General features: G+C 35.8%; 1 protein-coding gene across 1 annotated transcript in view; it reads left to right on the top strand.

Moving 5' to 3' along the window:
• Positions 1-27836, top strand: part of LOC136039739 (tetratricopeptide repeat protein 28-like) — a gene marked incomplete in the record, with an annotated part of 257124 nt that overhangs the window by 209362 nt on the left and 19926 nt on the right. The window contains 7 exon segments of the mRNA XM_065723577.1: positions 3313-3472; positions 10331-10588; positions 11258-11416; positions 15971-16247; positions 17851-18225; positions 20342-20551; positions 24043-24274. Coding sequence (XP_065579649.1) covers positions 3313-3472; positions 10331-10588; positions 11258-11416; positions 15971-16247; positions 17851-18225; positions 20342-20551; positions 24043-24274 — 1671 coding nt within the window.

Raw genomic sequence — 27836 nt, 5'->3', positions numbered from 1 at the left:
TCGTATATGAAAGAGGCTGCTTCCTCATCAACGCCCCGCTCTTTACGCTAAAGTTTGACTCTTTCTCTCAATTCTTCTTTCTAAAACAGTAAAAAACTTTAGCGTAAAGAGCGGGGCGTTGATGAGGAAGCAGCCTCTTTCATATACGAAGTAATTTCTGTGCGTTTTAAGTTTTGATGTCACTCCTTACTTTCAGTTGAAAAAACTTGTTTTTTTTATTTAATTTCTGAGCGTTTTTGAATCAATGCATGTTTTGATTTTGGCTCTCCGCAGAGGAATAATCAAAACGAAATTTGCATATTTTTTTTGGCTCAATGGCTTTCTCATAATTTTGATCGAATGATTTTGAGGAAAAAAGAGCGGGGGACGAAGCCTAGTTGCCCCCCGATTTTTTGGTTAATTAAAAAGGCAACTAGAACTTTTAATTTTTTACGAATCTTTTTATTGGTAAAAGATTTACGTAACTTATAAATTAGCTTACGTAAAGAACTTTTGTATTCTCATGTTTTTATTACATATATGATAGGATTCGCCCCATCGTCAGTACCTCGCTCTTTACACTAAAGCTTAAATTTTATCCCAATTCATTAAGAATGACCCCCTGAATCACAAAAGCCGTAGAATAAGTAGTTGAATTACCGAAAATACTTTAGCGTAAAGAGCGAGGTATTAGAAGGAGGTGAGCCCCTCATATGGGTAATAATTTCTGTTTGTTTTAAGTTTTATTGCTGTTCCTTACTTCCAGCTGAAAAAGCTTTTTCACTTTTATTTTTTAATTTTTTTTTTTTTTTTAAATAATGCTAGTAAATCCTGCTCTCCCTTCATGGAAATTTTCTTCTCCCATTACAAATTCTCGAAGGAACGTTCCCCCAGCATATCCCCCTCTTCTCAACCCCTCCCCCAAACCAAAAAAATCCTCCTGAAAACGCCTGTATACTTCCCAATAACCATTACTATATGTAAGCACAGGTCAAAGTTTGTAACTTGTTGCCCCTCCCACGGGGACAGTGGGGGAGTAACTCTTCCCCAAAGACATAGTTATAAGGTTTTTCGACTACGCTGAATAAAATGGCTATCTCAGAATTTTGATCCATTGACTTTGGGAAAATAATTAGCGTGGGAGGGGGCCTAGGTGCCCTCCAATTTTTTTGGTCACTTAAAAAGGGCACTAGAACTTTTCATTTCCGTTAGAATGAGCCCTCTTGCAACATTCTAGGACAACTGGGTCGATACGATCACCCCTGGGAAAAAAAACAAAAAAAAAACAAAAAAACAAATAAACACGCATCCGTGATCTGCCTTCTGGCAAAAAATGCAAAATTCCACATTTTTGTAGATAGGAGCTCGAAACTTCTACAGTAGGGTTCTCTGATACGCTGAATCTGATGGTGTGATTTTCGTTAAGATTCTATGACTTTTAGGGGGCGTTTCCCCCTATTTTCTAAAATAACGCAAATTTTCTCAGGCTCGTAACTTTTGATGGGTAAGACTAAACTTGATGAAACTTATATATTTAAAACCAGCATTAAAATGCGATTCTTTTGATGTAGCTATTGGTATCAAAATTCCATTTTTTAGAGTTTTGGTTACTATTGAGCCGGGTCGCTCCTTACTACAGTTCGTTACCACGAACTGTTTGATATGAAGCCATATAAGCCTGAAGTCATTTAATTCATATGAACTCACATGAGTCTGTTTAAATATTGACTTCTTAAATCTATTTATTAAATCAGCTTGAATTAAACGTAATTTAGATTTGAAATTTAACTATTGAATTATTTTTAAAGTTTAAATATTTCACAATTTGAAATTAAATATTGATTGTAAATTTTGGTCATATAAGCTATAGAAAGTTATATAAGTCCGCTTAAATCATGATTTAAAATCGTGTATGGATTTCATAGAGGAAAAAGCATTAATTAAAGCTTGCGTCATTTTAAAATAGTAAAACTAAATAGATTGCCACAAATATACTTATTTCAACGAAAACTCAATACGCAATTTGAAGAAAGAATCTTAGAACCAGCCGAATTATACAAAAATCGTATTATGAAAGAAGTGCATTAATCCTGTTTGTTTTTGGACTGGGAAGGGTGATCCGAAGGTTTTTGTGAATTTATAAGTTTTTTGAAGTAACATAATTTAGTAAAGGCCTGATTAAAGGAGTTTTAACTGATCATTACAAGTATGTTCACACTTAGAAAATGTTTTCTCATAGAATTTGACCCTATTATTTTATGTTTTTTAAGTGTCATGATACACTTAAAAAAGCATGTCAAGTTGTTCTTACATTTCTGAATTGTCTTTCATTATATTGTAATTATTGCCCTTACTTTCAATGTATTTTACCACTTATTGTATTTTTATATATCTCTTCACAAAACTGTTCTGTTTCTGATTTATTTTTGGGAATAGTACGGGAACGTTTTAATTTTTTTTTTGCGAACTAAAATTTCCGGCTTAATTTTTTTTGTTTGAATTAAGTAAACTGCATTTTTATTTAGTAGAAATTTTCATTTTTTTTCTTTTATTTTCTTTTTTTGAATGGCTGAGCTTTGAAGTCTATCAAATAATATTAAGAAAGAATTTTAGTAGTTACTCAAGTATCTAAAATCTGTTAAAAGTATCAAATTCAGTATTTGATTATTAACACTCTTTTATATTGCTAATTATATTTTAAATTATTAACTATATTCTTTATTAACTATTATATTCCTTAACTAGTAAAAATATCTTCTGAAATTTTGTCTGTTATTTGTTATTTTTTTAAAGTCAACATAAAAAAGAAACACTAATCAAAATGTCGTTTCTTTTCAGCTTCTTGAGTTGTTCTCGCATTTTTTTTTTAAATTATGGTCTATTATATTTATATTATTGCCCTAACTTTTGTTGTATTTTGTCACTACTATTGTATTTTTTTTTTGTCCGGTCAATTCGTTTAAATTTTTTCTCAAAACATAAATAAGATTTACTACTCAATATTCTTCTTGTTTGGGTTTAGTAAACTGCAGGTTTATTTGAGGTGATTTTCTTTTCATTATTACTGTTTTTTTAATAGCTAAGCATTGAAGTTTATCAAACAAATAAAAAAAATGGTTATTATAGCTTCTTTATCCGTAGATCCTAGTTCAAAATGAAATAACAACATTTCCAACACTAAAGAGTATTTTTTTTTTATTAATAACGTATTTTTTTATTATTAATGTATTTTTTTTAAATAAATAGTTACTAAATACAAATTATTAATTATTTTTTATTTTTTTTTAATAGTTCTTTTTAATTTTTTTTTTATTATTAATCCTTTTTCGTTAGGCATTGTTGCTTTCCACGAGGTAGCTCTCAATGAGATTAAAGAGGACCCAGAAGTCGAATCTGACGAAGAGAAAGATACATTTGTGACGTCCCTTTTGGAGCAGCACATTCAGGGAATCAGGGATGCGCTAGGAGTTGAACTTCAAACATCAAACATGAGGTAGTTATAACCATAAAAAGGGCGTGGGATAATCTAAAGGCGGCATAAAAAGGGGTGAGGGCGCATGGTAATTACAACAAACAGGTCGTCCTCGTCTGGGGTGGAAGGATGTCATAAATAAAGATGTCGTCTTGAGGTATAATAAAAAGAGTATATATAGACATTTTTAGGTGCATATGATACTGTAGACCGGATTTTAGAGCCGTTCATCTTTTTAATGGTTGTAGTGAATTACCTTTTTATGCAGCTTCTTACTTGAATCCCGCTTTCTAGGGCTATAATGAAAGAAAGGTTGAGAGGCCACGTTCTGTGGATGAAGGATGACAGATTACCAGAGGTCATCCTTTTCAGCCAACCATCTAGGGCTAAACGAAAAGCAGGTCGTTTCTGAATTGAGTGGGAGAATGCCGTAAGGAAAGATTTAAGGGAAATTGAAACTTCTTCAGAGGGTGTAAAGAGGGAGGCTTTAAATAGTTTGGGATGGAGGACTAGCGTGCGTAGCTCTGTTCGCCTCAGGTGGCTTGGTGCTAGAGAGCCTTTATCCTTGATCTGAGCTTGATTCTCCATGTCCATCCCACTGTTTTGAATAGTTTGCTTATGATGATTGTGACGGTTTTGTGTATTTTTACACTAGCCTAGCGTGAAAGAAATTTTTTAAGTGTGAAAGATTACACTTAACATAACGTAGCTTAATGACTTAGCCAATAAAATGACGTTTGTAGTGTGAAAGCCATTCAGCAGTGGCCAAGTGACAAATCTTTCCTATAGTAACATAAACAAGGAACAAAAGATTTATTAAAATAATATCAAACCATTCACCATCTAAGGCTTGAGAAGTAATTAACGATGTTTAGCATATTTTTTCAATTAAATGTTCATGAAGAGTTATAGGAGGGTCTCAAATTCCTTATTTTTTCGAACAATAAAAATAAATTAAAATTATTAAAGGGCGGATAAAATCTAGCGTGGGATGAAAATAAAAATGATTAATATCCAACTGGGTTTTCAGTCATTAAGATTTTGATAATTGAAGTAGCTATCAGTATTTACCTGATGTGGCACACATTACTTAAATAGGGGATTTATTATACCATTTCTTAATTATAATAGCTCAGGATATTGTATAGATAGGGCGACAATAACAGGAATGCCAGTTACGGGAGGGGGGGTAAGGGAAAAGTTTCACTAGATATATTTTCACCCTCTCCTAAGTAAAAAAATCTATACTGTATTTTATTTAAAAAAATAGCAAAAATTTTTCCTCCCCATTCGATTTTGAATTTTTTTTTTTTTGCGTCTTCATTTAAAAAGAAAATAATTCCCCTCTTCCCCCCACCTTCTCTCCTTTATTTTTGTTAATTTTTGTTCCTGGAATAATTCTGGGCAATAAAATACAAGCTAAAATGACATAAATGAAATACATTGAAATGCATTACAGTAACGAAACACAAAATACGACATAAAGATGCCATATGACATAAAACGAAACAACAAGTCAGTAATAAATGATACACCATTCCCCCTATTATAGTTGAAGTTTTCCCGACTTTCCGTATCGTCGTTGCCATTTCTAACAAAATAAAACAATATTTTTGCAGAGGCTAAAGTAAGAAAAGTCATTTTAAATAAATGGGAAATTTTTTAATTCATAATTTTTTTTAATTTGGCGTGAAAATGCTTTCAAGAAACGGGAGGGGGTGGCTAGTCAGTTTTGCTGCGGGGACAAGAGAGGTCAGAACCGCTACTGGATTACGTGACAAAAAATTGAAGGGTGAATGAAACTCAGTATGAGATGTAAACATAAGCTCATGAAATAGCGTGCGTCAAGCTGAGCGTAGTCATTATTCTTTTTTTTGAGATTTAACTTAGTAGTTGATAATACTTAACTATAATCGCTAACATTAATTAAACATTTGATTTATGGGATATGGTTGGAAAAACATTGTCTGTCTGGCTAAATATGACGTAAAACATTGGTGTTACTAGACAGGTGTTGAAGAGAGGAGCAAAGCTTTGAAAAAAACGGAAGGAAGACGAAAACCAATGTAAGAAGTTGTAAGAAAATTCGTGACAATATTAAAATATCGGGGGGGGGGGCAGGAGAGATGGTTGATAGTGATAATTAAATAGTTTATTTATATGCTCAAAAATATTCTCTATGTGGCTAAAGATCGTACAAAAAATTGTTGTTGCTTGACATATTTTAGAGAAAGAGTCAAATATAAAAAAAAAGCCAAAAAAATTGGTGAAAAATTGTGTCTGTAACCTAAAATTTGTAATATAACAAAACATATTTGAGATTCTCAATTTCTAGATGCTTTATTTTCAAAGATGCATCATAAATAGCTCTGCTTGGCATTATCAATCTTTACTGCGGCGATGTTGGGTGACGGTTTGCTGCCTGTTTTTAAAAAAGACCCATTTTTGGCTTGCCAAGGGGTACAGGGCTTGGTATTTCCAATAAAAAAGACCAATCAACTGAAACATCGATTTGACACCCTGTGCACCAGCAGTGGTTCTGGAGGGTCTTTCTCTTCTGATCCATCACAAATACTTCCACGTTAGCCAAGGGATACAGGGCTTGATATTCCCAATAAAAAAAACACCCATCAACTGATTTGATACCCTGTGCACCAGCAGTGGTTCTGGAGGGTCTTTTTCTTCTGATCCATCACAAATACTTCCACGTTAGCCAAGGGATACAGGGCTTGATATTCCCAATAAAAAAAACCCCATCAACTGATTTGACACCCTGTGCACCAGCAGTGGTTCTGGAGGGTCTTTCTCTTCTGATCCATCACAAATACTTCCACGTTAGCCAAGGGATACAGGGCTTGATATTCCCAATAAAAAAAACACCCATCAACTGATTTGATACCCTGTGCACCAGCAGTGGTTCTGGAGGGTCTTTTTCTTCTGATCCATCACAAATACTTCCACGTTAGCCAAGGGATACAGGGCTTGATATTCCCAATAAAAAAAATCCATCACAAATACTTCCACGTTAGCCAAGGGATACAGGGCTTGATATTCCCAATAAAAAAAACACACATCAACTGATTTGACACCCTGTGCACCAGCAGTGGTTCTCGAGGGTCTTTCTCTTCTGATCCATCACAAATACTTCCACGTTAGCCAAGGGATACAGGGCTTGATATTCCCAATAAAAAAAACAGCCATCGACTGATTTGACACCCTGTGCACCAGCAGTGGTTCTGGAGGGTCTTTCTCTTCTGATCCATCACAAATACTTCCACGTTAGCCAAGGGATACAGGGCTTGATATTCCCAATAAAAAAAACACCCATCAACTGATATGACACCCTGTGCACCAGCAGTGGTTCTGGAGGGTCGTTCTCTTCTTATTTATCGCAGATAGTTCCACGCTAGCCAAGGGATGCAGGGATTGATATTCCCAATAAAAAAGACCCATCACATGAAACACCGATTTGACACCCTGTGCACCAGCAGTGGTTCTGGGGGTATTGTCTCTTCTTATCCATCACAAATACTCCCACGCTACCCCAGGGGCTTGATATTTCTGCCATGCACAACTAGAAAAAAAAATCGATTACTAAATATATATATATATATATATATATATATATATATATATATATATATATATATATATATATATATATATATAAAGAAGAAAGACTCCTTATGCAGAGTCTTTCCAGCTGCTATTTCCACTTTTCTTCGTCAGTAATGTAAGATTTGCAACATAAAATTTAGACTGACCGTTTGTCAAACAATAATCTGGACGGAAAACGGGGTTCGATCCCACTCTCTAGGGTTAAAATGGCCGGGATACAATTTACGGATGACTGATTGCCAAATATGGTGCCAAACGAAAAACATATCACACCCTGAATGGGGCGGGGAGACGTCTTAAGGGATGATGTAAGGAAAGTGTAACTTCATGGGAGGGGGAAGAGAGAGAGAGAGAGAGAGAGAGAGAGAGAGAGAGAGAGAGAGAGAGAGAGAGAGAGAGAGAGGTTTATTTAAACAACATCGTAGCTAACAGCTAATTTGTGTTGCTCACTATGCTAAATAACAAATTAACACACACAAAAAAAGAAGAAAATATCACTCGGCTTTGTTTAGTAAATCTGTAAAAAAAAAGGTACAAACGAATTTGCGTGGCGGTTCGTGCGTGAAGCTACTGGAACCAGTTTATTTTGGTGACGCGTACGGTTGTTGGGCGGTGCAGTAGGTGGTAAGATGTCTCGATGCTGGGGTTTAGAGAGAAGAAACTTCCCAAACCTCAGGATACTCTGCTCGTATCTTTGGGCCAACGTGGGGAGGTCGAGTTTAACAAGTGCTTCACCATAAGATAGTTGTCGATCGCCAATAATAATGAACATGGCTCGCTTTTGCACCGACTCAAGTTCTTGGATGAGGTATACAGTTCGCAGTGCTGCAGGCCCCCATAGTGGGCTTGCATATTCCAGAACTGGACGGACGTATGTAAGATAAGCTAGCAATAGCCAAATCTACACAGCCAAATCTACGCTTTGTACTCAAAGACTGCAGACATGCATTTGCGTTTTTAATAACATTTTCAACGTGCAAGCCGAAAGAACAATCACTTGAAAAAGTAACTCCCAAAATCTTTATTGAGTCGACAATCGGAAACGGAACATACGGTTGGCTGAATGTGCGCTTCAACGGATTAAAGCGTAAGACCTTTGACTTATTCGTGTTAATGATCAATTTAGAGACATTGCACTCGGCAATAAACGCATCGAAGAAATCGTCACTGAACTCTTTCTTAACAATCCCGTTTTCAACTAAGTATTTCAATAGAAAAGAGATATTGTCTATAAACTTGTAATGATCCTCATATTCGACTAGTAGGTAGTTGATCACGGCTATAAATACAATGGCAGCCAACTTTGTGCCCTGCGGAGCTCCACATGTTATACCTGTCCAATCGGAGTCAGAATCCCCCTCAAACAGGGCATAAACACGCTGTTTCCTATTAGATAAGAAATCCATAATCACGGATAACACGCGCTTTTTCGCACCCATTATCTTCAAATTTTGGCCAGCAATCAGGTGGTTAATGAAATCAAAAGCTTTTTGGAAGTCTATTGCACCTAGATCCAGGAACCGATTACCTTTATCCAGCCATGTAAGTATACAATCATACATACGCACTAGGTAAATTGTAGTACTGCACTTCTGGAGTCCACCATACTGGTACTTATCGATAGAAGAACTGATTTGGTCGAGCAATCGACGGAGTACAAATGCTTCCGTAACTTTAGCCAGGCAGGGGGTTATCGAGATAGGACGCAATTCATCACATGCTTTAGGGGGGCCCGACTTCGGAATAACCCGGATATATGCCTTTTTCCAAATATCTGGGAAAGTACTAAGCATGAAACACAGGTTAATCAACACGGATAATGGCTTGGCAATGAAGGGGGCGTATTCACGAACAAGTTTTACAGGAAGTTCCGAAGGATAGGATGCACTGTTGGGCTTAATTTTCATTAATTTTTTGAAGACGTCTTCTTCAGTGACTTCAATAACTTCCTCTTCTGAGCAGCCGTACAAGAGATCGGCTTTTTGGGACTCGGCGGGTGGAGGGTGGGTTGTGCAGGTTTCAGTGAAGAAGGAGTTCACATCTGTCGCAGTGAGAAGTTTGCCACTATCGTCCAATATTCTCACACTAGAGGTAGTGGATTTTCCCGACATTTTTTGAACAGACTGATGCCATTTCTTTGGATTACTGACGCGCATAGGTGACACTGATAAACGGCCATATTGAAGTTTGGCCTTCCGTATTACAGTGACGGTGTAATTTCGTAGTTTCTTTGCGTTTACTACATCACCGATAGAATATAGGCGGCATCTCTCACGGATGAGTTTCTTTATGGCAGGGGTAATCCATGGCTTATCAAACTCACTAATGGTAACTGACTTGGTGGGGAAGATTTCGGTGTATTTGGAGTACAGAATGTCACTGAATCTTGTAGTCTTTTCGTGGATGCTTGAATCTCCGTCAACTTCTGGGAAATCATAATTGCCTATCCACTGACCATAGGCTCGAATGGCAGAGTCCGTTAGCGGGCGGGTAACCACGCGGCTTAGTTTAGGCTTGGGCAATGAACTGTGGGCTTTCTAAAGAATAGCAAAATGGTCGGACTTGGCCACTGGTCCGAGAGAAACAGGATTACAGTAGTAGGACTCACAGTTCGCAAGAATGAGATCCAGAATGCTGCCTGAGACGTGAGTAGGCATGTGAACCACTTGTTTAAGGGATAGACTGGATGAAAGCCAGCCTTTTTTTCGTCTGGTTGAAGTCGCCTGCTATGATAAAAGCAGGATTACTATAGTGGATCCGAAGCACATCAACAGTCTTTTGCAAGTAAGAGTAATATACTGATGCCACAATTATGCACGAGTATAAGCGGGGCAAGTAAGTCGGTCTGCACATCGCCCAGATTACTTCATGGTCCGGATTAGCGAGATCAGAAAGGAGTTTACAGGGTATATCTTCTCTTACAAACAGACCAACACCGCCCACAAGTTTCGATAGACCACGATTAGAGCGAGTGTTCAAGAACAGAGTTGTTTCTATAGTATTTGCTGCAAATTCTCTCTCCCGTACCTCTAACGGGTATTTTCTGCCTGTCAGTATCAAAAATAAATAAATGAAAAAAAAAAATCCAAAGTAGTAACTGCTATTTCGAGTCAATACATTTAGATATATAGAAATTTTAAGCAATAAAGCTGTGGTTAGAATGACGAATAAAACACTTAACATTTGTCATTCGAACTAAAGTCATATTTTCTAATATAATACAACTAGATATTCTATTAATGAATTTTTCTTTTATTCAAGGGGTTGTGACGGAGATGGCGACACAGATATATGGTCTCAGCATCTGGAAGAACTCGGTGATCGACTTAACCAGGATTCAGATCGCACCGGCTTTCTGAGAATGGTGAACAGAACCCACGCTTTCAATTCATCCAATTATTCACTGTCTTCCTTATTCAGCTTGGGTAGTGTATCGGGTAGCATTACAACGGGTAGCACCAGTAGAGCGGGTAGCACCCGTTCCAGAAAAAATGTTTGGCAAGGACCTGCCTGTCTAAGGTAAAGTTTAACAAGTTGTTTCTGCTGAAATTAATCCTATTTTGCTATGTGGTGTGCCATTCAATTTTCCTTTTTTACTAAGGTCAGTGACTGAGGTAGCGTCATAAGGGATCAGAAATAATACTCTTTTTGTTTTTAAATATTTCTTTCAAATCTCGACAAACTCTACTAATCATTTGTGTTTAATCCCCTAATAGATGTATCCCAAGAGTATAGAGTTTTACATCGAGCCTGCCTTTAAAATAATAATGAAATTACTTGGTAAAATTCTAGTCGTCGTAATCGAGTGCTTAGCATGCTAGACTTGAAATCCTTTGTCCATGAGGACAGGGGTTCGAGTCTCGGTGTCGCTGGTTCCTTGGTTTGTAACGGGGGTAAGCGGTATGACCCTAAGCTTAGCCAGACTTGATCCAGCTCTAAATTGGTACCTAGAGAAATCCGGGGAAGATAAAAAAGGAAATATGGGTGAAAGCACAGAATGGCTGGCCCTCAACCCCCCATCACACTTCCTGGCTGAAGGTCCTTGTAACAGAGACCAGCACCGCTGGTAGGGATTGTGAGGGGCCAATGCCGTATTCTTTACTTTTTTTTTCTTGGAAAAATACCAAAGTGTGCTTGTCAAATTGAGTAATGGTATGTTATATCAAATTAACTTTTTTTTTCTCTTAGGTCACTTTATGAGCTTCTAATTGCTCCGTTCGAAGAGCACTTGCCGCAGTCAACCAGTGGTTCACCCAAGGAGCTCATGCTAGTTCTGGAAGGAGATTTGTTCCTTGTCCCTTTTCCCGTGTTGAAGGCACTTAATTCAAGTGAATATCTCTCAGAAAGGTTTGTACTCTTTTTCTGACTAAAATTTGTATTATACAGTTGAAAAAAACCTCTCTGAACGAATACTAGTTCGTAATTTTTGAAGAAATAAAATAGAATTTTCGTGATAGAGGTGCAGCGTCCCGGGGGAGTAATGATTGCTTTTAATTATAAAATGATATAATTGCAAGCTAACTTTGGGTTGAAATAGAAGTGGCTCAATGGAAAGCTTAAGAAACGGCTTCTGTTTTAGTGTTGCTTTCTTAAAGTCTCTCTTTTTATGTTGCCCAGTTGACTTTTGTCTTTATTTTTTGTTTTTGTTCCTTTACATATGACAGCTGAGTGGAGGCGTCGGCTGAACTATTAAAAAAAATTCTTATTCTTTCCTTCTTTTACTTTTTTATTTGTTTTTCTTTCTTTCTCTTTTTTTGCTTTTCTTTTTTTAGTTTCTATTTCTATCTCTTTTCTTTCTTTTTTCTTTCTTTCTCTTTTTTCTTTCTTTTTTATTTCCTTTTCTTTCTTTCTCTTTCTGTCTTTTGTTGTTTTTTTTTCTTTTTCTTTTATTCACTGGCTGTGATTGACCTCGTTTTTCTTCATCGCCCAACGTTTTCTAGTTTCGCAATAGAAAAAAGATATAACATAGTGTATACTCGTTTATTAGGACATGATAAAAATAGTTTGTCCCCTTCCCCCCCAAAAAAGAATTCGAAATAAGTATTTCAGCGGCTGCTACTGAAAAGTAAAAACCAATGCTGGCATTATGACCGATTCCAAATAATTACTGAAATCTAGAAAGAATCACGTGATTTATTTTGGACTGGGAGAAGATTGCTCAAGCTCAAATAGGCCGAATGAAATATTGAGAACCTATTAAACCTAATAAAAACATACACAAAAACTAATTTAACAGATGAAAGTGAAGAGTGACTTTAAGACATATCTTTGATTTACATTTTCTTGTGCAGCAGTGGTACTTATGCAGTTTGTATCAGCGAGCTAAGGGTGCACAAAGGAATACTAACATATAGACTTCATGCACCGGACACAAATAAAAAGTTAAAATTTACGTTGAGAGTTGGAAAAGTACGGAATTGAGAAATTTGCAACTGCCCTACCTACTCTCGAAGTAGTTGGTTTTTAGGTTGGGTTGTATTTTGTTCAACCATATCATAACACGGATTTGAACGATCCGTGTCACTTCGGTCACGTCGATCGGTCAAAAGTACGAGTATAACGAAAACAGGACACAGTGACGTATTTGTCTTAATAAAACCGATGACAATAACGTTTTATTTGGTTTACAAAGTGTATCTAGGACCCCCTGTAGAAAAAATGTGTTCCAACTTTATTTACTTAGGTCTACCTAAATCTACTGTTTGAACTGACCTTTGCCCGGTTTAGGTGAAGAGAAGGGGAAGCAGTATATCCAATAGATGGTGAAATAAAGTTGATATCAGAAGTTGCGTTTCTCAAATACATGTGTTGATTATTATCAATCAATCAATAAATGTGGTTTATTATCAATTCAAAAACTAAATTAAACATATCAACAATACTCAGTCTATTCCTGGACGCCGAGATCCTCAATCGCTACCTTTTAAACATAATACGCAGCGTGGTCACTGATCCTACTCTAAGAAACAACCTTACCTCTCATTTATCCAACAAAACTACCAATTATCCTCCTGCCCTTTGAACCAGGGTACCAAGAAAAAATTTTACTTTATTTCTATCTATTTATATTTAATACTTTATATAAAAATCATTTTATTGATCATTATTTAACTAGTCTTTTCCATTGCTAATAAGTGGTTTCTACTCTTCTTTTAAATGACGCGAGGGAGCTCCCACCCCTCAGCTGTTCTGGGAACAGGTTCCATAACCTTGCACGAATTACATTCGGAGCAAAATCTGATCGTACAGTCGGGAAGAAGGGTATTTGCAGGTTTGATGATGTTCGGGTATTTACGTTATTCTGGTCCGAGGTTGGTCGAAATAATGTTTTAAATTCAGACGGGAGTTCACCAGCTAGAAACTTGAATACAACGGGAATGCATAACGCAGCGACTCCATTTACAGATACTCTTCATTAGTTGATTGTTCATTAGTTGATTAGTTGTTCATTAGCAGTTCATTAGTTCATTAGTTGATTGTTCATTATTTGATTGATTGATTGGTTGATTTCATTAGTTGATGTAAAATCGGGGAAAATGTCCTCAGTATGGGTTTAGAAATGGTGGATTTAGCAAAACTCAAACAAATTTTTTCCCTCCTTTCTTTTAAGGTGGTAATGCGTGCGGCTATTAGCATGAAGGGGTATTGAATTTTGCTGTTACATCTACTAGGATGTAATAGGTTTAAAAAAAGGCAACAGACAATTCTCTATATAGTGAGAACCAGATGAGATAGGAGGAAACGCAGTATTATAAGTAATAGGTTTTTTTGAAGGGGGGAAAGGATGATATTTCTTACATTTTAGTTCAGGGAAGGGTTTTAAGCACCGGTATGCCCGGTGTATTATTTTGGGCTGGTAGATACGGATAGATACCTTTCCCTCAGTTAAAGGGATACCTTTCCCTCATTATTTCTCTCATTTCCCTCATACCTTTCCCTCAGTTAAAGACAATGCTTTTATTTTCATTTTGCAACTTATCAATTATCCAAGTAAAGAAAAAACACTTTATTGTCCACTAAGCTACCTACGGATTGGGAAAACTTGTACAGGTGCAATTAAAAAGCACAGTTAAAAAGAAAAAATAAACATGCCAACAGTAAAATTATTTTATAGTTTTTAACCCTGTCTTTATTTTAAAAAAAGGTAATTAGAAACCTATGATTTGTCTCTTATCGAGTTTCCTTTTTTTCCATTTTTCTTTTTCAAACAGTTCGTGGTAACGAACTGTAGTAAGGAGCGACCCGGCTCAATAGTAAACGAAACTCTAAAAAACGGAATTTCGATACTAAAAGATATATCAAAAGAATCGGATTTTTATGCTGATTTTAAATATATAAGTTTCATCAAATTTAGTCTTTGTCATCAAAAGTTACGAGCCTGAGAAAATTTGCCTTATTTTGGAAAATAGGGGGTAACACCCCCTAAAAGTCATAGGATCTTAACGAAAAGTACACCATCGCATTCAGCGTATCAGAGAACCCTATAGAAAAAATTCCAAGGTCCAATCTACAAAAATGTGGAATTTCGTATTTTTTGCCAGAAGACAAATCACGGGTGCGTGTTTATTTGTTTTTTTGTTGTTTTTTTTTTTTTTTTCCCCAGGGGTCATCGTATCGACCAAGTGGTCCTAGAGTTTTGCAAGAGGGCTCATTCTAACGGAAATGAAAAGTTCTAGTGCCCTTTTTAAGTGACCAAAAAAATTGGAGGGCACCTAGGCCCCCTCCCACGCTCATTTTTTTCCCAAAGTCAACGGATCAAAATTTTGAGATAGCCATTTTGTTCTGCATAGTCGAAAACCATAATAACTATGTCTTTGGGGATGACTTACCCCCCACAGTACCTGGGGTAGGGGCTGCAAGTTACAAACTTTGACCAATGTTTACATACAGTAATGGTTACTGGGAAGTGTACTGATGTTATCAGGGGGATTTTTTGGGTTTGGGGTTCAGGGGAGGGGGCTATATGGGAGGATCTTTCCTTGGAGGAGTATTTCATGGGGGAAGAGAAATTCAATGAAAAGGGCGCAGGACTTTCTAGCATTACTATAAAAAAAAAACAATGAAAATATAAACATGAAAAAGTTTTTTCAATTGAAAGTAAGGAGAAGCATCAAAACTTAAAACGAACAGAGATTATTACGCATATGAAGGGTTCTAAAAATGCTTTAGCATAAAGAGCGAGGTATTTAGGAGGAGATAAATACTTCGCTCTTTATGCTAATATTTTTTTAAATAATATCAACTATTCTACGGCCTTTCTGATTCAGGGGTCATTCTTAAAGAATTGGGATAAAACGTAACGTAAGTTACGTAAGTTATGTACGTTTGTTACGTAAGTTAATTCTTAAGTTACGTTTTTTTTTACTAATAAAAACGTTCGTTAAAAATTAAAAGATCTAGTTGCCTTTTTGAGTAACCGAAAAATTGGAAGGCAACTAGAACTCCTTCCCCACCCCTTATTTCTCAAAATCGTCTGATCAAAACTAAGAGAAAGCCATTTAGCCAAAAAAAGAATTAATATGCAAATTTCATTTTAGTAATTTATGTACGGAGAGCCAAAATCAGACATGCATTAATTCAAAAACTTTCAGAAATTAAATAAAAAAAAACAAGTTTTTTTAAATGAAAGTAAGGAGCGACATTAAAACTTAAAACGAACAGAAATTACTCCATATATGAAAGGGGCTTTTCCTCCTCGACACCCCGCTCCTTGCGCTAAAGTTTGATTCTTTCTCGCAACTCTACTTTTTAAAACAATAAAAAACTTTAGCGCAAGGAGTGGGGTGTCGAGGAGGAAAAGCCCCTTTCATATACGGAGTAATTTCTGTTCGTTTTAAGTTTTAATGTCGCTCCTTACTTTCATTTAAAAAAACTTGTTTTTTTTTATTTAATCATTTTTAGGTACAGTCTGATCGTTGTGCCGTCTCTATCCTCACTGAGAACATCCCAGAAAACCAAGCCAAAATCACTGCCTTCGGCCACCAATGACGGGGAGGGATTGGGCTGCTCTCTTGTTGTTGGGAACCCTAAGATACCATGTGCTGTTTCTGAGCAATGGGGTTGGGGTGATCTACCTTATGCTGCACAAGAAGCAGAAGTAGTATCAGAAATGCTGCAAGCCGCACCTCTAACGGGTATTAATGCAAGTAAAGAAGTGATCTTGCGGACTATTGCCCAGGTATTGTATTTTCTTAATAAGTTGCTAATTGTTTCTTTCGTTATTATCAGTGCTAGGAGGTTGGAATAAGAAAAAAATAGTTTCAGCTTAAATGAGATGATAAATCGATTATGACATTTTAATTTTTAATATAGTATATACCATAATGCGTTATAATTTCCTCAGATTATCGAATCTGAACATTTTTAGGTTCGAAACCCTTACTCTGTCCAATGAATTTTAAACAAATTTAGTTTATAACCCTCCTATCCCTCCCATAATCTAATTATTACCAGAAGTAATTTGTGCCTAATTATTTATTTATGAATAGAACCAATTTTTCTTGGGTTTGCTTGCTTTCATCCTTTAAATTAAGATTTTTTTTAGTTTGAAAATAGGCCCAGGAGCTTCCCTAAATAAATTATAGATGACGTATCAGGCACGAAGAATAAATTAAGACACCCACAAGTTGGCTATATGGCATTTCCTTTGTACAAACGTTCTTCACGGGAATATCTTCTCACGGAAACACCAGATCTCAGGAGGGTAAGACCCAAAATGAAAGTTTGGGGTATTCATGATATCAGGGCAATATCCAAAGGGGGGAGGTACCGGATTTGAGACCCACCCCCCCCCAAAAAAAAAAAAATAATTTTGTGTCCCACTCGCAAATAAGTAACAAAATCGTATATAAACACATTGTTGATGCTTTTTTTAGAGTTATTTTGTGGCCCCTACTTCCCTGAACAAACATTGTGGATACGGCCTTGCATGACATATTTAATAATTATCGAAGGACTTTGAGAAATCTCATCTTTGTGTTAGCGTAAAGATAGTATTACTACGGCTAATACGAATGGCTAACATATTTATTTGCCAAGAACGCCCCGTGTTTTTCGTTATTAATCTTGAAAATTCTAAATTTTCTGAGTAGCTGGGAAAATTTTTTTTTTTTTTAGGATATTTTAGGATAATATTGGGCTTTAATTTTTTTTCTTATTTTGTTTTTACTATTGTCTATATTTGTGTTTCTCTAAATTGCATTTACTCTGATTTAGGCCGAGTGTATCCACTTTGCCTGATTAATTCTCGATTAATTCTTGATTATTGATTAATTCTCTCCAGAAGTTACGACTCCTACTGGTCAATTTGTAACATTACGAGCTAGTATAAAGAGTTATGAGGACCAGTAAAGTAGCGTTCTCATGCAGGTCCAGACAGAACTAAATGCTTAAACAGGTCTGTTTGGTCAGACATAAGCTTAGGCGCGGACGTCTGGTCTATATACTTTGTGTAGCTTGTAAGTGTCTGTAACTCCCAACCAATCACTGATCTAAGAACAGTTATGATATATTATAATGGGGATATAATGAAGTGTCCCTGAAGAGGCAAAAACGGGACTTAAAGCGTCGGTATGTTTTCTGAAACTCACAAATGATCATACGCTTTTATGCCTTAAGGTAAGCGAGTATATCTTGTTGTAGAGATTGAATACAGTCATTTACTAAAAGGTGGTTATTCTGTAGTTTGGTTGACACACTCTGGCTGTAATATAACGCCTTATGCTAAAAATATACTGTTGTCTATATTTATATTTTTCTGAATTGTATTTACTCATATTTAGGCCGAGTGTATTCATTTCGCCACCCACGTTTCCTGGAAATTGTCTGCTGTAGTACTGTCCCCTGGTGAATTCTCGGATAGAAAACATGAAGATGATGAAAATACGGAAGTGGCATCCACAATTGACCTCCCTGCGTTATCAGAATTTCTCCTCACTGCTGCTGATGTTCTAAACCTCCGCCTCAATGCGAGACTGGTAGTTTTGAGCTCCGTCCACTCAAGAGATCATCATGGATGGGCCAGCTCTGATGGTGTTGTGGCACTTAGTAGAGCGTTCCTGGCTGCTGGAGCTCAATGTGTGCTGCTGTCACTATGGCCTGTTCCAGATACAGCTGTCAAAATCATGCTTAGGACATTTTACTCATCACTTCTTCAGGTACGTAAAATTTATATTTGTACGTATGACATTCATATTTTTAAGCATAAAATTCGTAATAACATTCGTAAAAAAAACTACGTAAGTCCCATATAAAACACGGAATTCGGAAGAAGGTGTGTGGAAGCTCTTAAAAGCAATTAAGCTAATTAACTCCGCAAAATAAAGTCCGTAAAAAAAGTCCTAATTAACTCCGTAAAAAAAGTCACGTTTAAAATCTAATTTATGTGCAGTTTCATTTCTTTACATTTCAGGAAAGATTATTAGCATAGACCAAACAGAGACCGGAAAATTTATATGTCATAATGCTAGAATAAATGTACTTTGCCTTCAGCGCCTCTTGCGATTAGCGCCATAAATTAAACACCAAAAATAAAAGCTGTCATCTTATATGTTGAAGACACTTATGATACTATACCATCTTAATATTATTAAAATGGCTGTAATGGCTGGGCGTCACTAGCGAGTCCCCCTGGGAACCAAGAAATCGTATTCATACATTACAAAATCTCACAAAGAGAGGAAAAAAAGAAATATATCCATCCAGTTCCTGGTAAATGCTAAACTCCTAATAGTACTTTTCAATTCCCAGATAAAATTCCCTGGTGGTTCTTTTGCCCTCCCTAATGTCCTATGAGATTATAAATGGCAGGAGAATAGCTTGGAATAGAATTTGAGCAACTTCTATTTCTTTTTATTTGTTTTACTACAAAAATAGGTCAACCACGTATAAGAGCTGATCAACTGCTCGTGAACAGCTTAGTAATTGTTTATCATTAATTGTTTATTAATCTATTATTAATTATTATTATTAATTTTTGTTAGTAATTGATTAATTAATAGGAAAGTCGCAAGGAAAGATTTAAGGGAAATGCGAACTTCCTGGGAGGGTTTAAAGAGGGAGGCTTTGAATAGATTGGGATGGAGGAGGAGGGTGTGTAGCTGTTTTGGCCTCAGGTGGCTTGTTGCTGCGGTGAGTTGTTAGTAGTAGCAGTAGTAGCGTTAATGAATAGTTTAATCTTTGCGAACCGAGCAAACAGTTTAGAACATTTTTATGTAGATTATTTTTTTTTTAGTTTTCTTTCGTATTTTCGTTTTGTTGGAATTTTGGTAAACCATTGCCCATGCGGCTTTATTGTTAAACAATTGCTTTAGGCGTGATTCCAAGGACAATAACTATTGCTGGAGATAAAGGCTCTAAGAGATTCTGGGACTTCCCGAAAACTTTCCCACTAAATAAAGAAGTGCTTTAGGCAGCGTTCCAAATACAATGACTATTCCTGGAGGTAAAGAAAAAAAAAATAACTCGAAGAAATTCTTAGATTTTTAAATTTCTGAGACTTCGTGAGAAATCTCCCAGACTGTCCTCCAAGTCTCCGAGACTCCGAGAAATTATTACATTTTTAAATTTCTGAGACTTCTTGAAAAATCTCAGAGACTGTCTTTCAAGTCTCAGAGACTCCGAGAAATTTTTAGATTGTTAAATTTCTGAGACTTTTGAAGAAATATCCAAGACTGTCCAATAGTGTCTTAGTTTTTCCAATTGATCAGCCCATATTTGGTACATTTTTAAGTTTTGGCCCTCGTCCAGCTGTCGCTGAAGCAAATAGGTTTTTAAGCAGTTATAAAAAATATTGAATCTAAGCTTGCACTTTCGTGTAAATTTTAGATATGACCCGAGGGACACCAACAGTCCCTGGAAATAATTTAAAAGCGAAAAACCACTTCCTGAAATCTCAATTTTTTTGACGATTTTTCATTTTATTTTATTTTATTATTTTGTTATTATAATATAATTTATTATTATTATTATAAATTTATTATTTATTAAAAAAATTTATTACGCTTTTATTGTAGTATTAAAAAGTACAATTGTTGTTTTAAGTAGTTTTCAAGAAAAGAGTCGCTACATTTTTCTTTTGAAAAAAAATGAACAATTGTCAGGGGTAGGGAGGAAAAGGGTTGGATAATTAAGAGGCTCAACAAATTGTTTAACAAACGAAGCACTTTGCATATCCCACTAATGTGGTTGGTTTTTTGTCAGATAAGACTAGATATTATCACTGAGTGTATTGTTACCAAACTAAGATAATAATTTTGAGTAATAATTTTCTAGGGCTCACGAGTGAGCAGAGCACTGTCAGAGGCTCAACAAACTGTTCAGCACACAAAACACTTTGCACATCCGGCCAACTGGGCTGGCTTCTTGCTTATTGGATCAGACATAAGGCTATCAAACAAAGTAGCGATGATGGGTGCCGCACTGGGAGAGCTCTTGAAGACGCCAGAAAAATGTCGCGATGCTCTCCGTGTCATTTTGCATTTGGTAAGTAGTTTCTCTCGTATAAGGCTTAATATTAAGAGGTGTCGTTTTTTTTTCTTAAGATCTGTAAAATGAATTTGACGTTACAAAAAGTTAGTTAATTCAAAAGACTTTGAATAAAAATTATTAAAAATTATGTTAGAACCTTTTTTGCTGTTTCAAAATTTATGTTTGAAATAGGATTCTTGGGTTAATATTAACTTTTTGGGGTTAATATTAAACCACTTTTGGGCTGTGGCGTACTTTCGTCAAAATCTTGGGGGGGAGGCAAAGTTGGAGCCAATTTTCCTAAATCAAGTAAAAATGACTGAAAACTGAAAAATGAGCCGTATAGTAACAAAAAGGCAAAGATGCTAAAGGTAGAATAAAAGATAGAATAGAAAGATACTGAAGAAAACTGTGGATACTTGAATTATATATGCTTACCATAGTTTTTACAAGATTTTTGGAGAAACTAAATTCAGCTGGGGAGGGGGGGGGCTAACTGGGTTTTGGGAGGCAACCCGAGGTCTGGGAGGGGCAGATTCCTCCCTGCCCTATAGCAAATTATGCCCCTTCTTTTGGGATTGTTTTAATATTATTTTAATTTTTTTCTTTCTTTCACTAATTCTTTCTAGTCTGCTTGTGATTTATATTTATTGCATATTTTTGCTTTAACTCATTGTCTAGTTTTTTTTTGTCTTTTTAATATTTCTAAATTCTGTTATGTTGATCATCGAGATGTTAGGTCTTTACTTCTTTTTCTGAGTTACTTGCTTTGTGACGCCCAAAATGCGTTAGTTTTAGTAAAGACGAAATAAAGGCGCCTGTAAGTATTATGGCTCTTTTGAAGCCACTCGCTAGTAGCAGCCAAAACTCCGAAACCCTTTTTTAATTTTTAAAATTTGTATGATTTTTTAAGCCAGATTCGGGTGGAGCGATTTATTTTTAGGGTGAAGGGAGTAAATGCTCTAGAAAACGCAAAAATATGTTAATTAAGTCATATATTCAAAACCTAATAAATTATAGGTAAAATCGCTGGTAAAGCTTTAGTTTCGTCACAAGCTGTCTAAAGTGCGTATTACTGCATGTAGCCTTCGTGATTGCATATATGTATATGCTGCTTCGCAGCATAGTTTCTTCTTTAGACAGCTTTTGACAAAACTAAAGCTTTACCAAAACGCTAAAAAGCTCAAAATGTCTTTGGGGCAGAGGCTTGAGAAGCCGCCTCTCTCTTTCCGAGCCGTGCCTTCCTTGAGCCTAAGTTACGAAAGGGATTGTAATATATTTACTTAAGGCTTATGTTCCATTTACTTGATTTGGTAGGTTATTTTCTGCTCTCCTACGGTTTTTAAAAATCAACGAAAAAGGAAATTTTGACTATTATTCACCAGCTGAGATTTAGTTCTATCCATCTACGGAATTAAACTTTTGGAATTTTGTATACAAGGTTTTTCAGATTAAAAATAGGTTGAAAATTGGCTGAAGCTTGTGGGAAAAAGGTTACTTACTTCGTAAGTAATTACTAAACTTACTTCGTAAGTTTAGTAATGACTAAAACTTGGTTTAAGTCAGCAGCATTTGACTAAAACAATCATATACATTTATTTCCCCTGTAACTGAATTCTATTTTGTTACAGAGGGAGGTTGTGTTTTTTAGGATGGATTTCTGAGTGGGGGGCGTTCTTTACCATTGATTCTACCGAAAACTTTCTTAAGCAGAACAGAATGTATCACCTTGTAAGAATTACCTAAAACCAGGATATTGCCAACTCTGACATGTTCCAACTTTGTTAAAATCTCAGAATCTAGATGGCTCCCATTTGCCGAGCAAACAAGCATTTCAAGCAAGTAAAGATATTTTTTAAGAAACAAGTCTAAATGCTATCACAATACTGACATATTTGAGACTAATTTTAAAACTAAATTTTAGAGCTTCAAAGCTTTGGAATAAACTGAGTATAGATAGTATATGGTCTCATTCTCCATATTTTCTCATTCTCCATATTCTCTCTTTATTTTTCTTGAATTTGGCACAGCCTCGCAAGCTTCGCTTATGCTGTGCTATTGATTAAGAAATGTTTTATTTCTAATAAAGTTGTTCTACTACTACTATTAATGAATGCAACGATACATATCTATCTCGTCCTTTTGGTGAAATGTATAGCTGCAGACCTGTCAAAAATTTGCTGGTTTCAGAGGGAACATATCCCTTAAGCTGAAAATTTGCCCCATACTTATTTAACTTTTTAGATGTATGCTGTATCGTTTGTATTTAATTTTTTTTTACTTCCAAAGAACACTCATTCTCATATTGCAATCTTGGGTAAGAATTACTAAAAGGGTCTCTTAACAAAATATTTTTTTTTTTAGTTTATTATGTTGTGGATGAATATAACTGTTTCAGGTACGGTAATTCAAAAAGCATTATGTGACGTTTTACCGTCCAATCTGTTCGATTGATTTTTTAGTTTGTTCCTTCTTATCCCAATTTTTGTTACATAACTTCTCGTCACTATCAGTTACATAACTTTCATTACCGGTTCATATTATGAAAGACAGTTTTGGACTTGTAATTTGGCTATGGTAATTCAAAAGGTGTTTTGTTACATTTTGTCCCAATTTGATTTGTAGCCTACTGACTTAAACTAAGAACGTTAGTTTCATGTTATTCTAAGCTATTTGATAATGAGCTTAGTTATTTACACAAGATTCATATTTTAATTTTTGGTTAATTTAATTAATGGCATATGCCATTCACGATGCTATGGCATTCGATTGCTATGACGTAAAACTCCATTGGAATATGCGTTGACATTGTTGATATGGTGTTTTGCAAAACTCCTTTCGACACCACAGTCTGTTCTTTAAATTTCTCAAGTCGAATGTTACATATTACTTTATGTAGCTTTCATATCAGGCATCGGTACAATATGAGTTATTTGGATAGCTAAATACTTTTATATCGACTTTGGTAGTTCAAAAGACGGCATGTAACATTTCATGTAAATCTTAGATCGACCACGCATCCCACACAAATCTTAATTTAATCGATTGGTGCATCCAAGTCCTGGTTAATTTGCTCTCAAGACATTATAAATGTTTTTTATGTCTAAAATGCGTTGCATCATCTATTCTCACGTATCATCTGCGTTGTATCATCTATTCTCAATAATTGGACAATCAAATTTTACTTTAATATTTTTTTTTTTTGCTACAGTATCTTAAATTTTTTAAATTTATATTTTAAAATGCTATAGTTTACATTTAAGTTTACGTTTAAAAATTTTCGAATTATTTGTTTTTATGCGTACGCCTAAATTTATTTTTTAGTCGTTATAATGGACTTTTGACCTAAAATGGTTCTCAGTGTAGAAACAACTAGTCCCTAAATACCATCCAAAGACACAAAATATATCTTCCAAATTTTTCTTTTTTCCTATAGAATATATATTTTGTTACATGTCCCGTGTGAATCCAAATGGGTGTTAATTTTGCAAAATCTACTGTTTTAGGTCGAAAAGTCTCTACAAAGAATCCTTCGAGGTCACAGGAACGCAATGTATACAACACAAAGGTCAATTGAGAACAAGGTTGGCCCAGTACTGGGTTGGAAGGAGATACTGATCTCGGTTGGATTTCGATTTGAACCTGCTACTAATAATATACCCGCTGCTGTTTTCTTCCCCCAATCGGATCCTGGAGAAAGGCTGTCTCAATGCTCTGCTAGTCTTCAAGCCCTTCTTGGTAAGTCGTTTCAAAGTTAAAACATTGTGCTGTACCCGACCCACTGCTGCAAATATTATGCTCCTTAAGTCAATAGTTATCAGCGGTGTCGATTGGGGAGGGGAGCATGTGCCTTACTATATTCCTCCCATCCTAGTTTTAAAAAAATATCTTTCTAGAGGGGATTTTTATCGAAAAATGTTGCATTTTCATTGAAAAAACCAAAATATTGAAAAAAAAAATTTTGCACCCTCCCTCTATATTTTCTTGAGTTAACGCCACTGATTGTCAGAGACGTCACTAACCAAATGTTTTATTTTGGGGGGAGGGCAATGGATTTTACCGACTGGTTGGTCGTTTTACCGACTAACTTGGGTGATCTTGCAATTAAAATTAACTTATTGTTTGTTTTTTACCGACTAAGGCCTATCAACTTTAATTGATTTTACGTCATATATTTCCATCAGCCCATTTACCCTAAAAGAAAGTTTAAGCCAGTATAATAATGGCACTTCGAGCCACTATTTTGACCACTCAATTTTTTTCTGTTGGCTGAAAATATTAGGAGTTGGCCTCCACTATGCGTGATGCCCCTGCTAGTTTTCTTGGTCGGCTATCTTCTTGGTCGGTAATTCTCGGTACATCAGCGAAGTAATAAGGTAATAACATCGTAATAAGCTAAGTTTGCCCAGTAAGTGATTCTGGGTAAGTCATTCAAAATTACAAGAATGTTCTCAGCTGTTGAGTATATAATCCGCTGCTGATAACAATATATCTCTTGATTCAATAGTTATTAATTTTTTGCGTATCCAAAATTGTATCTACTCCAAAATCTCTTTTGACTTCTTTTAGGGTTAGAGTGTTTGAACCCCCACCCCCCCTGAAATGTTTGTCTTACTCGTAAAAATTGAACAAAAATGGATATAAACAAATTTGTATGCGTTTTTTAAGGTTTTTTGTGTTCCCTCCCCCCCCCCCCCGAAAAAAAATCCTGTATACGGTCCTATATACTGGCATTATCTCCTATGTACCTGCTGTACATCCCAAATTGACTATGTAATTCAAAAGGTGCTAATAAGTTTCTTTTTTTCTTTGTCTTTTCTTTCAGGTCTTTTTCTTTTTCTTTTCTTTTTTGTTTTTATAACTGTAACTGACAAGAGTTAAAATCCGATTCATGGTTTTGCCGAGAATCTGCTTCATTTGCCTCCGTGGTATAGAAATTCGCTCGGTATTAGGAAATTCAAGGTTGCTGACCCAGAGGTTGCCGTTTTAGTCGATTTTGCCTCTCTCTTGTTTTTTCTATTCTTTTGTACTATTAGTTCTATTTTTTTACATGATATTTTTGAATTACTCTGTACGGGTTTAGTCACTGAACTTATTCATTCATTCATGCTTATAAAATTCATTTTTTCTTCAAAGGTGTTATATTTTTTTTCCTCCTCTTTGTGAATGTAAAGGAAAGAAAAGACAAAAAAGCAAAAAAATCATGAGAAATAAAAATTTTTTAGCACCCCCTCAAAAAAAACGCCTGGAAGGTAAAAGTCTAAAAAAGTCTGGAAGGTAAACAACTAGACTTAAAAGTAGAAACTTGAAACTAAAAAATAACGAATAAGCATAAAAATTCAAGTAGCTGTACTCTTACATAAAAGACAAAGGTGTTGTAGAAGTGTACTTTGCTCAGCATAATAGTTGGTAAAGGTGAAGGTACAAACCGTTGACAACGGTATAATTTACAACATTAGGTAATAGAAATCCCAAGTCACAAAGGAAGTTCATCATTTATTAACGCACAAGCTGTACCAATAGTCATTTATATATAATTACGCCAAAGACCCTATATAATTAGGCTTAAAATGTCGGTAAAATTACATCAAGACACTCGGGATGATTCAAATTTCCCGTGGCAGAGTTATTGAGCCTTGTCTTACTATTTGGGTTATCTTCTAGATGTCGATAGCCATTAATGATAATTAGTTACTGAATTACCACGCCATGATCTTATATTTGTATGGCTCGATCCGGAGAGTAGGCCTGTGGACCTCCAAAATCACCTCCCTTTTCCTGCCAATTTTTCGGCTGATTTTTCGGCACGAATGTTTCGCTTTGAGATCACGCAACGATTTCCACTCTACATTATGCGAGGCATAAAGCAAGGGTATTAATTCGCAAAAATGAGGAGGGGGCAAGGATTTTCTGTTGTTATATGTTTAAAATACAGATACAATTTTTTTTTTCTAAAACTATGTGAGGGGGGGGGGCATTTTTGCTTTTTTGATTTTTAATGAAAACACCCCAAAATGTACTTTTTAATATCTAGTTGGTCCTCCCTCTGCCCCTGCATTTGGCGCACATGACATAAAGTGGACTCCTAAAATGACTAAAAGTGACCATAAATCTCGTCTTTTTCTTCACGAAATGGAAAATTACTGCAGTATGTTATGTACTGATCAGTTGTGTTTAGTTCCTTTTTATTCTTTAAACTGGAGCTTAAAGAGTTCCATTAAAAAGCGAACTGAGATCCACCACTGTTTCCGTTTTTTCTTTTATTTGCAACAGTAATAACCTTTCTGCGTCAGTTATATATTTTTTACATATAGATGGCAGGCACTCTATGAGTAGCCACTTGGATCTTAGTTTAAACTTTCGCTTTCAATATTAAAAAAAAATCTCTTTTCAGTTTAACAATATTTGATAAACAATTTTAACTCCACTTTGAACTAAATACCCATGAATACTATCCTCAATTGGTTGCGCCATTTTTACCAATGCTGCAGTCAAGGTCGTATCCAGGATTTCTGTTCGGACGAGGGGGATTAAAAAAAAAACTTAAAAATACATCCAAAATGCGTTTTTTTTGCATTCTCATTACATTTTTATGAGTCGGGCAAAGGTTTCTGGAGAAGAGGGTGAAAACCCCTACCCCAAGCACCCCTCCAACTCCCAACCCTGTATACGGCCTTGCCTGCCGTGAACAAACTTATAGCTGTAGTCACAGACCGTAATGGTCACACTCATGTCTATAATGCAGCCACGTCTGAGATACTTTATTTACCCTCTTTCTAGATTTTTTTTTACTTTTACGGCTCACTTATTTCAAGGGATTTTTTTTTATTATGTCGTGTAAACATGATGTTTATATGTCCATTTCGTTTCAACAATTATTTCCTTAATTACGTATCCAAAATGTATTTGTGTTTGCGTCCTTGTCCACTTTCTCTAAGGTCAGACATTGCATGTTTTATGCATAAGTGAATACATGACAGGAAAGGAAAATGTTGTCATGTACAGCTATTCCTAGCAAGGGCACATCCACTCCCGCGATCTGGTGCACATATTAGTAACGCCACATTTGCCGCACTGTTATGTCACGTTTGGCACAGCGATTCATTTGTCGTACGTTCCGGCGTGCTTGGCAACCTTCTACGACGCTTAGCACGGGTCCCCTGGTGTACCCGATTTCTGAAAGTGGGCGCCCTCTCGATTTTTAAGTCATATTTTTGCCTTTGCACGTTTTTATCGTACTTGGAGTCATTCCATGAAAGGACTTGATTTTACCTGGATCTTATCTCGCTATTCGATCTGA

The sequence above is a fragment of the Artemia franciscana genome, chromosome 20, assembly GCF_032884065.1.
Source record: "Artemia franciscana chromosome 20, ASM3288406v1, whole genome shotgun sequence".
Classification (NCBI taxonomy): Eukaryota; Metazoa; Arthropoda; class Branchiopoda; order Anostraca; family Artemiidae; genus Artemia; species Artemia franciscana.
The sequence above is the reverse complement of the archived record's forward strand: the minus strand, read 5'-3'. Positions and strand labels throughout refer to the sequence as shown.